Below are 14,922 nucleotides of genomic sequence, written 5' to 3'. Positions count from 1 at the left end.
CAGGTCTTAGTTGCAGCACATGGGATCTTCAGTCTTCATTGTGGCATGTGGGGTCTTTAGTTGTGGCGTTTGGAGTCTACTTCCTTGACCAGGGATCAAACCTGAGCCCTATGAACTGGGAACACAGAATCTAAGTCTCTGTGATTATTTTTCATATTTGATTTAATTTTTATTGATATCCTGTATTTGGTGAAACATTTTTCTCATACTTTATTTTTAGACGTGGGTGTGTTTTGTTCTTGAATATTCTTTGAACATATTTATAATAGCTCATTTAAAGTCTTTGTCTAGTAAGTCTAACATTCAAGCTTCCTTCAGGACTTATTTTGGTTGCTTTTCTTTTGTGTGTCTGTGAGTAGGCTATACTTTCCTGTTTCTTTGCGTTGTTTTATGGCTTTTGTTAAAAATTGGATATTTTAAATAGTATAGTGTGATAGCTCTGGAGATCAGATAGCTACACTTTTCAGGATTTGTTGTCACTGTTTAGTGGTGGTGGTTTTGCTACTATTTGTTTGTTTAGTGACTTTCTTGAACTAGTCTTCTGAAGTCTATGTTTTTTGTTATTACAGTCACTGAAGTCTCTACTTAGTTATCTTAGTTGCCAGCTAATGCTTTGACAGAAATTTCCTTAAATGCCTCAAACCAATAAATCACCTAGCTCTTTTCTAGTTTTACGTGTGATCAGCATGTCTTCAGTGCTCTGGAGTTTACAATTCTAACTTTGCTCTCAATTCCTGCTTCCTCAGAGCCTCAAGGGCAGTCAGAGGTGAAAGATTAGAGCTGTTTCAGACCTTTCCTGAGTTTGCACACAACCCAGCACATGTGTGTGGTCTTCTTGATTTCCAGGAATGTGTTAGAGCTTTTCAAAGCCCCCCAAGGACTTCTCATTCTCCATGGTTGCCTTTTAAGTTAGCCCCTGTTTACCCAAAATTCTGTTGATACCTCTGGCAGCTATGATGTTGTTCGTGGAAGTTATCACTGTTGTTTTCCTTAAATTTCCATAGCAAAATTCACTTTTAAAGATAAATATCTGTTTGGACTCTAGTTCTTTAGAGTGAGCCTTAACATTTGTAGTGTGAGGGTCAGTAAGTAGTTTGCTTGGTCAGTTATCTTTGTTCGGTTAAAACTTACCCTTTCTTCGTGGCTTCTCATTGTTCCTGTCTCCATGTCCACAGTCAGTTTCATCTCCTGTTACTGCTGAGCCTTGCATATATGTATATTATTATTAGATTTTCAGTGTGTTAAAGTTTTTAATGTTTATTTTTTGTGTTTACACTATGACCTTCTTTAAGGCAAGATGTTTGTCATATTTTCTGTATCCCAAGCACCTAGCATTGTACTCAGCCCTTAGTAAGAGCTCACTAAGTGTTACTCAGTAGAATCAGTTTTTTGCTTTAAATGAGATTATTAGATAGTATTGCCCTAGGTGAAGGTTGATGGACTTTGGTGCTGTCACGTGAGTGTATGTTCCTCGGGTTTTTGTCTTGTCACAACAAAGATTTGGAGTGACGGACATTAAAGCCCCCTCGGCGTCTCACAGCTCTTGGGTCTTCGATAGACCATGTTATAGCTCTCAGGTCTCGAACAGACCATGTTTTAGCTCTTAGACAAATCAGTGTTACAGTTCAGTGTTACAGCTCTATTTAATTTAGAAGATAGCAGGAAAATCCATCTTCTAGGCGTGAGGGCACGTAAATCCAAAGACGAGAAGAATGCCCCAGCGCGCGGGAGAGAGAGCGAGCGAGCTAGCTTTGGCTCCTCTTTTTATATGTTTTTTTCTCTCTGGGTCTGTCCTATGTAAATTGGGCCAGCCAGGAGTGTTGTTTGTTTTACCTGAGGTCCTCACTCCGGTCCTCGGACCTTCCTTTGTTTTATTTTTGTGGGCTTTTCTCTTCCTTGTCTTTTAGCCACTGCCATTTTGGACTCCTTTTCCCTATTTTACCTACCTAACAGAGCCTTATAATAATTGAACTTTAGTGGAGTTGAGGAAAGATATATAAGCAAATAAAAGCGAATGTTTGTATATTCAAGCACCATTTAAAGAGAAATTCCCCTGTAATGCATTCCGTTGGTCTGTAATGCAGAGTCTTACATGGTGCATGGTTTATTTTAACACTGAAATTCTTTAATGCATAAATAATAAAGTTCTCATATTGATCTTCATGTGTTGTATCATTGAATTAATTGACACCCTTTATTATCATCATAAAATGATAATAAATTTAGTGTGCTGAAAAACTGTGGCTTATAGGCTGACTTTAGTATATATACTCATTTCTCTTCTTACTGGTTGAGTTAAATGCTTTAGACTCTGCAGTTAGTTACCAAACTTGTTTATTTAAGTTGTCTGTATTTTGACTCATAACTTAAATATTAAGTAAACCACTAAAATATGAGTGTAAAATGAGTCATTGTTTCTGTGAAAACTAGGATGAGTTTTTGGGAAGCTTTGATAAAGTGAACTGTTAAAGTTTTGCTGTCAAATGAAAAGTGGATAGGACAACTATAAAAGCTTGCTAAGTCACTTCAGTCGTGCCTGACTCTGTGCGACCCCACAGACGGCAGCCCACCAGGCTCCCCCATCTCTGGGATTCTCCAGGCAGGAACACTGGAGTGGGTTGCCATTTCCTTCTCCAGTGCATGAAAGTGAAAAGTGAAAGTGAAGTCACTCAGTCATGTCCGACTCTTAGTGACTCCATGGACTGCAGCCTACAAAGCTCCTCCCATGGGATTTTCCAGGCAAGAGTACTGGAGTAGGTTGCCATTGCCTTCTTTGGAGAGATTATTAAAGTTGAGAAGAATTGTGTTCTTATTTAATAGGTGTCACTAAATTATCACTCCATTTCAAAAAACCCCAAATTGGACATTGTCAATGAGGTATCATACTTGAGGTTCATGTAAGAAATAATACATGTTAAAAACCCTGTTTTAATAGTGCCTGTGTTGATATATGGTCAAATTAATGGACATTTATATTATTAATAGATAAGGGTTTTAAATGAAAATAAAAAGTTAAGGGTATATGTGCAGGTATATGTGCATATTTTTTAAGATTCTCCATTTCACTGAGATTTTCTTTTAAACTGAACTAGTGACAGCTTTTATATTATGTTTGTTCCCATACTGTATGTTATGCTGGACTAATGAAGTATTAGTCCAGGATATTTATGAATATATTTGCCTTAAGTTGCTATGATATATGTTATCCTGTATGTGTAGATATACATTCACACATATAATTCATTTAAAATTTAAATATATTAAGTATATATTTAAAATTTTAACATATATTTGATTTATTAAATTCAGTCATTTTCTCCATAGGGGTTCATCTGGCACAGTGGCTGCTCCGCGTCTGGCTCCCACAGGGGTCAGTTGGGCTGACAAGGTAAAGGCTCACCATACAGGCTCTACTGCTTCTTCAGATGTAGCACCTGCCCCGTCTTGCCCACCAGTGGCAGTGCAGAAGCCTTCCCGCAGAAATGGCAAGTGGTTTTGAGTCAACCTTTTTATGCAGTAGACAAGTGGATTTACGTTGATCTATATATTTTATTTGAAATTGGTCATAGTAGCATTATATATTTATCTGGGTGCATCATTTCTGTGATGTTAATTTGCCTTAGTTAAAATCATAAAATAATCTTAAAAACTATATGAAAACTTAGGAAGATCATTCTAGTCTCGAGTTTGAGAATGATGTCTTTTGTCAATTCATTTATTAAGATCCTTTATAACTCTTTTGACTTAAAGTAGAAAAGAAATACAGTAGTTCATCCTCTACTTTAAAATGTCATGCCAGTACTTCATTAATATTTAAATAGTATTTAAATGCATTTCATTAGTATTTTAAATACTGAAATAATATCCTGTTTATCTTTACTCATGTATCTGTTTTCCATACCATCAGAATAAATAAAGGTCAAAAATAAATAGAAGGGCCATTATTCTAAAGACCCACCTTTATTTATTCCTTAGGGGTTTTCTACATAAATTCAGGGTGGATTTTTTAAAATTTTCAGCTGCATTAGGTCTTCACTGCTGTGCATGGGCTTTCTCTAGCCGTGGCCAGTTGGGGTCGCTACTCTTCACTGTGGTGTGCAGGCTTATCGTTGAGGTGACTTCTCTTGTTGCAGAGCACAGGCGCTAGGGTGACGGGCTTCAGTAGTTGTGACCCATGTGCTCAGTAGTTGTGCCACGTGGGCTTAGTTGCTTCACAGCATGTGGAATCTTTCTGGACCAGGGATTGAACCGGTGGCCCCTGCATTGCAAGGTGGATTCTTAACCACTGGACAAGCAGGGAAGCCCCAGGGTAGATTTTTTTTATATACATTTTTAGAGACTTAGATTTTAGAGTGATAGTAAGAAATAATGAATTTGTATTATGAGTTAGAGACAACTTGAGAATACTGCTTTCTTTTCTCTTTGATGAAAGATCTGTTTGGAGCTTTTTGGTTTGTAAATGTTTTATTGGATATAACAAAGGTAATGCAACATCTTCATTACTGATATTGTGTTGTTTTTCCCATTTTGGTCTCAGTAAGATGTATTGGCTTGTTTCAAATATATGCCTTACTTTTATAGAATATATTGCCCGTGCTTTCTCTATTGAGAAAGTAGAAAACTGAGAGTAGGCATGAGTTCTTTCTTAGGAAAAGGTAGGAAAATGTATAATCGTAAAGCTTAGTGTCTGTATCTTAAAAGGGTCTGAGAGAAATGTATTAAAAAATCAAAACCACAAGGAATTATATTGGGTTAGCCAAAAAGTTCGTTTGGGTTTTTCTGTAAGATGTTACAGATGTATCATAGTTTTGTTTAAAGCAGTATTTATGAGTGTGACCCATTTGGTTGAAGTGAAATGATTGATCTTAATTATGACTAAACTGAAAAATTATATTGTTAATGTACCAGGGAATTTTGTTTTTGACCACTTTAGTTTTCCATTTTGGGGTTTTGATGTACTGTTGTGCTCTGTGAGCAAGCTCTGGGAGTTGGTGATGGACAGGGAAGCCTGGTGGTGCTACAGTTCATGGAGTCACAAAGAGTTGGACCTGAGCAACTGAAGTGTGCACTGAGTTATGGTGTATAACTTAAGTTTAATTTATAACTGCAGTAGCTATAACACTCAAGTTTTTAATAATATGCTATAAAATTGGTTTTTGTTAAAGATGACAAAGTGAGCACAAACAGTTACCTTACTCTTTCCCCAAACTCAACTGAAATGATATGGAAGGACTTAAAGAAAAAGAGACAGGAGAAGAGATGATATGAGCAAAATTTGGAAAGTTGGAAAGTAGAAAGATCAGTGGTGACATTTGAGTAAGCTAGCTGCATCCTCAGCTCCGAGAGTGGGCAAAACTGTCAATGTCAAGCGATCCAGTTTGCTCCACATAAATTCCAAAAGATCAAAAATTGGTGTGAGCAGATATCTTTGGAAGTGAGAGTATAGATAGGGATTATAAGTTAAGAAGAATCTTGAATCTTCCTCAATTTTTCATTACTCTGAATAGTAGGATGAGAGTAGATGTATCTCACTCACCCCACAAAATATTGGAGGTTGATTCTCTTGAGAAGGTACAAAAGATAGTATTTGACCCGAGGGATACCAGCTATATTGAAAGATGGGAGTATTGTATTGAAAATAAAGAGGTTAAGTGAAAGACTATTCATAATGTTAAGACGCCTCAATCTTTCTTCCTCTTCAAACCCTCTCCTCCTACTGAACTGTGAGGTTTCCAGATCAAGAGAACCCACACCTAAGTAACTCATCCAGATCTGGTATGCTGCTGCTGCTGCTAAGTCACTTCAGTCGAGTCCGACTGTGTGCGACCCCATAGACGGTGCCCACCAGGCTCCCCCATCCATGGGATTCTCCAGGCAAGAATACTGGAGTGGGGTGCCATTGCCTTCTCCACAGATCTGGTGTAGATCACGAGATACCGGTCTCTGAGGCCGATGCTGTAATTGGGTGAATGTCTGGTAGTCCTGGAAGACTTTGGCAGTTGGGAGCTAGGCTGTGAATCGGGGCAGGCTGTTGTGACAGTGGGTCTGGACAGTCTCTCTCACCCACGTGCCTGCGTGCCACCCCACCGTCAGGTAGTAGGGTCTGTTTTTCTCCCCAGAAGTCTTTGGTTGGTCCTGTGACTTGATAGGATCAATAGAATGTATCTAGAGTGACGTTTAGTAAATTCCCAGCCTAGCTGGTAAAGAGTCCTGGCAGCGTCAGTTTTCTCCTTGTTAGAAGCCAACTGCCCTGTAAAGACAGAGAAGGCGATGGCACCCCACTCCAGTACTCTTGCCTGGAAAATCCCATGGACAGAGGAGCCTGGTAGGCTGCAGTCCATGGGGTCACTAAGAGTCAGACACGACTGAGCGACTTCACTTTGACTTTTCACTTTCATGAACTGGAGAAGGAAATGGCAACCCACTCCAGTGTTCTTGCCTGGAGAATCCCAGGGACGGGGGAGCCTGGTGGGCTGCCGTCTCTATGATCTCACGGAGTTGGACACGACTGAAGTGACTTAGCAGCAGCAGCAGCTGCCCTGTAAAGAAGCCCAGGGTAGGCTGCTAAATAATGAGAGACCATATGAAGACAAAGTGGCCAGGAGAAGAACTATCTCAGTCAGTAACTAGTATCAAAACTTTTAGGAATGTGGTGAGGCCATCATGAACTCTCTGATTTCATTTGAATCACCCTAGCTGACACCACGTGGAGATGAGAAGAGTACCCTGTTATACCTCCCCAACAAAAACTGAGTACTCTTCAGATTCCTGACTCAAAGACTTTCATGGAAATAAGATGATTAGTATTTTCAGATGTTAAGTTTTAGTCATCTTATATAAAAATAGTTAATGAGACTATCCCCTATTTGAATAATATGGGTTATAGAAAGATAAAGGAAGAAGTCATAAAATAATTAAAGAAACTTTTGTTTAACATGAAGATAATAAACTTTTAACTATAAGGGCCATCCATTAACTGTCCAGTATAATGGATGAAAGTAGAGTGACATCAAAATTTGTTGGGAAATTTATGAGTAATACAGATGATGAGAGGCTCTAAAAATAGAAAAGAATCAGTTTATATACAAATGACCAAGAATCACAATTGATTCTGAATCAATCAAAAAAAAATCAACTTTCGCTGAATTACTAGAAGCCACAATAAAATTGAACAATGTCTTCAAAATTCTGGAGGAAGATAATTTCAAAGCTAAAATGCTGTGTCCAGCCAAATTATCCATTATATGTGAGAATGGATTTTTCAAGACATTTTCAAACATGCAAGGTCTTAACATTTTTTTTTAACTGCATCGACACTGTTACTACTAGAGGGAAGCCAGCACAGAGAAGAGGCAAAGGTAATAATTCTGTGGTGGTGATCCCAGGATGTTTGCTGTGTGCATGTCTAGGGAGCAACCAATCTAGATTTTTTCATGGTCACAGTGCTCTGTAAGAGAGGAATCCGGAAAGATAAGTGAAATTCTGAAAGCAGCTAATGTGGTTGCACATGTTAGAAGAGATTTAAAATTTTAAGAGACTTGGTATTGAATTAATTCTAAGTCAGTAGAAAATACTGAGGTTAAATCATGAAGAAAAAAGAAATAGAATGCAGAGAAGAGCATAAGAGGCACACATGTAAATGGAGTCTGTGAAGGGATGGAGTGAATGGGGCAAAAGCAAGATTTGAGGAGGTAATATTCACTGAAGATTTTCCCAAACTGCAAAAGACATAAAGTCTTATATTCAAGAAATGCTGTAAACCTCCAAGTAGGAAAAATACAAAATAAATCTCATCTAGATGCAATATACTACAAATACTGAAAAAACTACTAGAAAATCTTTGCAAATAATCAGAGTTTTAAAAAAAGATTTTTCAAAGGAGCAACAGTAAACTCATAGCAGATAAAAGCCAGATGAGAGTGGAATGAGATCCTTAAGGTGCTGAAAGAAAATAACTGGCAAGATAGAATTCTACATCCAGCACAAATAACCTTCAAAATGAAGGTGAAATAAAGGTAATTTTAGATAAATAAAAAAATGAGAGAATTTGAAATTAGCAGACTTACACTAAAAGAAATGCTGCAGAGTTCTTCAGGTGGCATGTAAATGATCCCAGATAGAAACCCAGAAATACATGAAGGAATGAAGAACCCTGGAAGGAGTAAACATGTAGATAACATTAAATGTGTATTGACTGTATGGAACAATGTCTTGTGGAGCTTGACATGTATGTAGAATGAAAATTTATGACAATAATTCAAAAGATAGCAGAAAAATGGAGTTTACATTATCTAGTTTCTAGCATTATCTAGGAAGTTACAAAATAATTTGTATTAGATATAAGTCAAGGATGTGTTATAAATTCAAGAAAGCAAAAAAGAAGAATAAAAGAATGTTCAACTAATAATCCTTCTGATTACTCCAAAAGAAAACTGGAGAAGAGGAAAAAAGAAACACAAAACAGATAAGACAAATAAAAAAACAAATTGTAGTGTATTAGAAGTAAATGCAATTGTATCAGTCCCTCCATTAAATATAAATGGTCTAAATACTATATATATATTTTTTTAATTTAATTTTATTTTTAAACTTTACATAATTGTATTAGTTTTGCCATATATCAAAATGAATCCGCCAAAATCATATATGAAACGAATCGCCAGTCCAGGTTTGATGCGTGATACTGGATGCTTGCAGCTGCTGCACTGAGATGACCCAGAGGGATGGTACGGGGAGGGAGGAGGGAGGGGGGTTCAGGATGGGGAATACGTGCATACTCGCGGCGGATTCATGTTGATATGTGGCAAAACCAATACAATATTGTAAAGTAATTAGCCCTCCAATTAAAATAAATAAATTTATATTTAAAAAATAATAAAAATAAAAATATGCACTGATTTGCAATCACAAAAAAAAATTATAAAGCCATATTAAAAATAAACCTGTATTCTACTTACAAGAGATATACCTTCAATATGAAGACATGGAAAAGTCAGAAGAAAAAGACAGGGAAAGATGAAAGATATTCTATACATATCCTATTCAAATCAAAACTAGTATTTTTAGAAGAGCCAGACAAAATGGAGTAGACAGGAAGCATTTTAAAGAGATTTTTTTTTTCAATACTAAAGGGTCATCTCATCAGAAAGATAAAGTAATTCTAAGTTGCTTTAGACATACACATATATATATGCTGTTGCTGCTACTGCTGCTAAGTTGCTTCAGTCATGTCCGACTCTGTGCGACCCCATAGACGGCAGCCCACCAGGCTCCACCACCCTTGGGATTCTCCAGGCAAGAACACTGGAGTGGGTTGCCATTTCCTTCTCCAGTGCATGAAAGTGAAAAGTGAAAGTGAAGTCTCTCAGTCGTGTCCGACTCTTAGCGACCCCATGGACTGCAGCCCACCAGGCTCCTCCGTCCTTGGGATTTTCCAGGCAAGAGTACTGGAGTGGGTTGCCATTGCCTTCTCCGACATATATATATACATATCTTTAAAACATATAAAGCAAAACCAGGCAGGACTGAAAGGAAAAATTGAAAAAAGTCTATATTTATACCGGGAGATTTTAACATAACTATCTCAACTGATAGTACATATAGATAAAGATCAGTAAATATAAAAATCCAAACAACTTGATTAGTTAACTTTATGTAATTGATGTATCTGACAAATAGTGCTTTCTCTTTCCCATTCCAATGCTTCAGTCTGGAAACTTTGTATTGATACGCATTTTAGTTATTACACTAATCCTCTGTTCTGTATGTCTAATCCATATTTTCTTGAATATATTAATAACAGCTATTTAGAAATTTTGTGTCTGAGAAGTAAAATGTCTGGACTATCCATGGATTTGTTACTTTGAAAAACATTTTTGGGGAATTTTCAGTTTTTTCTTGTTCATTTATTATTCAATTATTTTATTAGTATGCCACATATTTAATTGAATGTTTAACATTGTGTATGAAAGGTTACAGGGGCTTTTTCTAAAAATGTATTTTTTTTTATGGCAATAAGAGAACAAACAGAGCACCTTAATCCTGTCAGGGTATGCCTTGAGGTTTTATTAAAGTTGATATGTTTTAGTTTTTTCTTGCTCCTTTTGGGGTCTTAACTGAAAACCTGAGGTGTTTGCCAAGACCACTTCATTCCTGAATTCCAGCTTTTGTTTCCTCAGCACCATACAGATGCTACAATATCTGCTTAGCTCGTTAGCACCCCAGCTGCTGTTTTCTTCTGGATTTCTTGGAGTCTTGCCTTGTATATGCAAAGCTTAGCAGTTGTCAGACTTCTTAAGGGAAGATTGAATGCAGATTTCTTTTGGCTTACTCGTCTTCAGTTCCCTGCTCTCCATGATTATTTTTACTTGAAGTCCCAGTTGCTTTAGATTCAGTGAACTCCAGCATCTGTCTGAGCTAGATAGGACTGGTGGTTTCTGCAAGGAGTCACTTTGCCTGCACTGTGAATTCCAGCAGTCTTCAGGGAAAATTCTAGGGTGAATGTGGATCTCACATTGTTGCCTCTATTCTCAGGAATTGTAATTCCTCAAATCTTGCCTATATTGGTTGCTTTCCAGTGCCTTTAAACAATTCATTTATGTATTTTGTCTAGCTCTTGTAGTTGTGTCTGACAGGAAGATTAATTTTAATACAGGCTACTTACTTTCTTACGGCTGTAACTGTAAATTGAAATACATATTCAGACACACATGGAACATTTACCAAAATTGACACATGCTGAGCCATTAAATGTTTCAACAGCTGTTAGATGATTGAACTCATTCTGTGTGAACACATTGGAATGAAGTTAGAAATTAATTATAAAAAGATAGCCGTGCAATTCTCAAATTTTTATAACTTTGGAATATATTTCTGAAAAGTCCAAGAGTCAGGGAAGAAGTCACGATGAAATTAGAAAATATCAGTTGAAAGAAAATGAACATTTAAAAATCCTTGGGTCTGGTTAAAGCTATGCTTTGAGGAAAATTTCTAGCCTCAATTATACCAGCTAGAAAGAAGGAAAACCTATAATCCCCATTTTGTTCATTTCAAGAAATTAGAAAAGAACAAGTTAGACCCAAGGAATATGGAAAGAAAAGGTTTATAGGAGAGAACACAGAGAAATTAACAAAGGCAAAATGTAGTTATTCAGATAGACTAATAAAATTAACAGATTTCTAGTAATAGCAAGAAAAAGAGGAGACAAAGCCTAGTACCAGGAATGAAACAAGGGCGTTGATAGAGATCCCACAAATATTAAAATTATGACCAATATTATACACTTAATTTAGAAACTTAGAAGAAATTGATAAATAACTTGAAAAATGTAACAAAAATTGCATAGCAAGAATTAGAAAAACTTGAAGGAACTTATAAGTATAAAAGGGAATGTGGGTTAATAATGAAACATTTTTTCATAAAGAAAATTCTGGGTCACGATGGCTTCACTTGTGAAGTCTTCCAAAGATTTTAGGTAAATATAGCTTCAATCTTAAAGAAACTCTTCCTCAGAATAAAAGATCGTTTTATAACCTTAATATCAAAACCTAAAAGGATATTATAGTAAAGCAACATTTTATCTTGAACATTGAACAAAATATTAGTGAATTAAATATAGTGATAAATAAAAATGATAACAAATAATAGGATTATCCCAGTGCTTTTTAAATTATTAGTTTTATTGACTTGAATTTAATACTGCTTTATTAATGACATTTGTGAAAATTCTGGAGTGTAAAAATGGTGGTATGAAATATAGTTTTGAGCTTTGGGCACATCTATGAAATTATTTTAAGTATTTAGAAGTTCTCTGATAGTTTAAATAATGATTTACTGTTTTTAAGAAGTATCCTTATTTATGGGAATGATTTTTTGATATAGTTTTTACTGAAGTTTTCATTAAAAATGTAATTTGTCCACAACTAATTTCTTAGTGTTTAACAGACCTATGTTATACATGACCACAGGAACAACCATAGCCTTGACTAGACGAACCTTTGTTGGCAAAGTAATGTCTCTGCTTTTGAATATGAAGGAAAGTTATGACCAACCTAGATAGCATATTCAAAAGCAGAGACATTACTTTGCCAACAAAGGCTCTTCTAGTCAAGGCTATGGTTTTTCCTGTGGTCGTGTATGGATGTGAGAGTTGGACTGTGAAGAAGGCTGAGCGCCGAAGAATTGATGCTTTTGAACTGTGGTGTTGGAGAAGACTCTTGAGAGTCCCTTGGACTGCAAGGAGATCCAACCAGTCCATTCTGAAGGAGATCAGCCCTGGGATTTCTTTGGAAGGAATAATGCTGAAGCTGAAACTCCAGTACTTTGGCCACCTCATGCGAAGAGTTGACTCATTGGAAAAGACTCTGATGCTGGGAGGGATTGGGGGCAGGAAGAGAAGGGGACGACAGAGGATGAGATGTCTGGATGGCATCACTGACTCGATGGACGTGAGTCTCAGTGAACTCCGGGAGTTGGTGATGGACAGGGAGGCCTGGCGTGCTGCGATTCATGGGGTCGCAAAGAGTCGGACACGACTGAGCGACTGATCTGATCTGATAGTTTCTATTTTGATATACTCTTCTTTTGAACTGCTTCATTTATTTCAGGTGTTTTTTTTTTAATTGCGTGATAATGTTTGTATTGGCCATCTTATTGATTAATGGATTAGGTCCAAGTTTTAAACAGTATTTTTTTCTATAAAGAAGCTTTCAAAAAGGGCTGTTTTTCTTTATAAAGTAATTAATCATAGTGTTCCTAAGGGTGAGCCAGTTAAATTATCTGGAATCAAAAATCTTTTGTTAAACTTAATTTCATAATTTAGTTGTTTTTTTCTTTTTGTGTATTTGGTTTTTATGAGGTTGATTTTATAATTTTTCTTTATATATACATATATATATACTTAAAGTATAGAACAGAGATAAATAAATTTTTAAAGAGTTAAACATGGATGAAAATTGAATACAACTGGATGGTATATGATTTAAGGTGTTATTAGTAATTTTGCTGGTTATGTTAATGATGTTGTTATATTTTAAAAATTCTATCTTTTAAAGACACATACTGGCTTTCCCTGGTGGCTCAGTGGTAAAAATTCTGCCTGCCAATGTAGGAGACACAGGTTTTGATCCTTGATGGGGAAGATCCCACATGCTGCAGAGCAGCTAAGCCTCTGTGTCACGACTGTTGAGCCTGCGATCCAGAGCCTGTGTGCCTCAACTATTGAAGCCACATACGCCCTTCTCTTGTGCTGCACAAGAGAAGCCCCTGCAATGAGAAGCCTGCGCACCACAACTAAAGAGTAGCTGCTCACCACAACTGGAGAAAAGCCTGCACAGCACACAGCCAGCAAAGCCAGAAAGAACAAAATCTGATGTTTTAAAGAAGTATATTAAAGAATAAAAGGACACATACTGAATATTTCCAGGAGAAGTGATGTTTCTAGGATTTCTTTTAAAATATTACAGGGCTTCCCTGGTGGCTCTGTGGTAAAAAAAATCTGCCTTCCAAAGCAAGAGACACAGGTTTGATCCCTGATTTGGGATGGTCCCACTTGCTGCGGAGCAACTAAGCCCGTGCGCCACAAATATGGAGCCTGTGCCCTAGAGCCCAGAAGCCGCAACTGCTGAACCCGTGGGCAACAGCTGCTGAGACCGACACCCTAGTACCCATGCTCCACAACAAGGGGAGCCACACCGGTGAGAAGCTTAGGCACCTCAACTGGAGAGCAACCCCTGCTCTCTGCAACTGGAGAAAAGCCTGCACAGCAACGAAGACCTAGAACAGCCAGAAATGGATAAAATTTTAAAAAATATTTCAGAAAAAACAATAGGGAAGAAGAAATGAAATAAGAGCAGCTGAATGTTGATAATTATTGAAACTTAATGATTGGAGCGGGGACTTCATAATACTATTTTCTGTGTACTGTATTTGAAAATCTTCATAATAAAATGTATAAATATAATAAATAATAAAATAATGAAAGAATAGTAAAAAGTTTAAGAAAACAACAAAAAATTTAAGCATGCTTTCCCCTTGCAGATTTCAAAATGCAGATTTTTCAAATAAAAGATAACAGGTTCCATCTAGTCATTATTTTAAAATATAATATAAATGTAGTAACAGTTGCAATATTTAAAAAATAATATGAGTTAATATACTAGTCACAAGAATGAGCGTTTTTGTAAATATTTTTTTCCTTTGAAATAAAATATCTTCTACGTAGTGAATCATGTAATGGCATGGCCTGTTGTTGTTCAGTTGCTCAGTCATGTCCGACTCTTTGTGACCTCGTGGACTGTAGCACTGCAGGCTTCCCTGTCCTTCACCATCTCCCGGAGCTTGCTCAGACTCATGTCCACTGAGATGGTGATGCCATCCAACCATCTCATCCTCTGTCATCCCCTTCTCCTCCTGCCTTCAGTCTTTCCCAACATCAGGGTCTTTTCTAATGAGTCAGCTCTTGGCATCAGGTGGCCAAAGTATTGGAGCTTCAGCTTCAGCATCGGTCCTTCCAGTGAATATTCAGGATTGATTTCCTCTAGGATTGACTAGTTCGATCTCCTTTCAGTCCAAGGGACTCTCGAGAGTCTTCTCCAACACCACAGTTCAAAAAGCATCAGTTCTTCGGTGCTCAGCCTTCTTCACAGTCCAACTCTCACATTCATACATGACCACTGGAAAAACCATAGCTTTGACTAGATGGACTTTTGTTGGCAAAGTAATGTCTCTGCTTTTGAATATGCTATCTAGGTTGGTCATAACTTTCCTTCCAAGGAGTAAGTGTCTTTTAATTTCATGGCTGCAATCACCATCTGAAGTGATTTTGGAACCCCACCCCCCAAAAATCAGCCACTGTTTCCACTGTTTCCCCATGTATTTCCCATGAAGTGACGGGACTGAATGCCATGATCTTAGTTTTCTGAA

At 37.1% G+C, this 14,922-nt stretch overlaps 1 protein-coding gene across 9 annotated transcripts in view; it reads left to right on the top strand.

Moving 5' to 3' along the window:
- Nucleotides 1-14,922, top strand: part of SCAPER (S-phase cyclin A associated protein in the ER) — a 413,812-nt gene that overhangs the window by 87,488 nt on the left and 311,402 nt on the right. For all 9 annotated transcript variants that reach the window (XM_055556199.1, XM_055556197.1, XM_055556200.1 and 6 more), the window contains exon 8: nt 3,325-3,485. In XM_055556199.1, the coding sequence (XP_055412174.1) occupies nt 3,325-3,485 (161 nt within the window). The remainder of the gene's footprint in view (nt 1-3,324; nt 3,486-14,922) is intronic.

This window comes from Bubalus kerabau, chromosome 19 (genome assembly GCF_029407905.1).
Source record: "Bubalus kerabau isolate K-KA32 ecotype Philippines breed swamp buffalo chromosome 19, PCC_UOA_SB_1v2, whole genome shotgun sequence".
In the NCBI taxonomy this organism is placed as follows: domain Eukaryota; kingdom Metazoa; phylum Chordata; class Mammalia; order Artiodactyla; family Bovidae; genus Bubalus; species Bubalus kerabau.
This window is presented reverse-complemented; position numbering and strand designations above follow the sequence as displayed.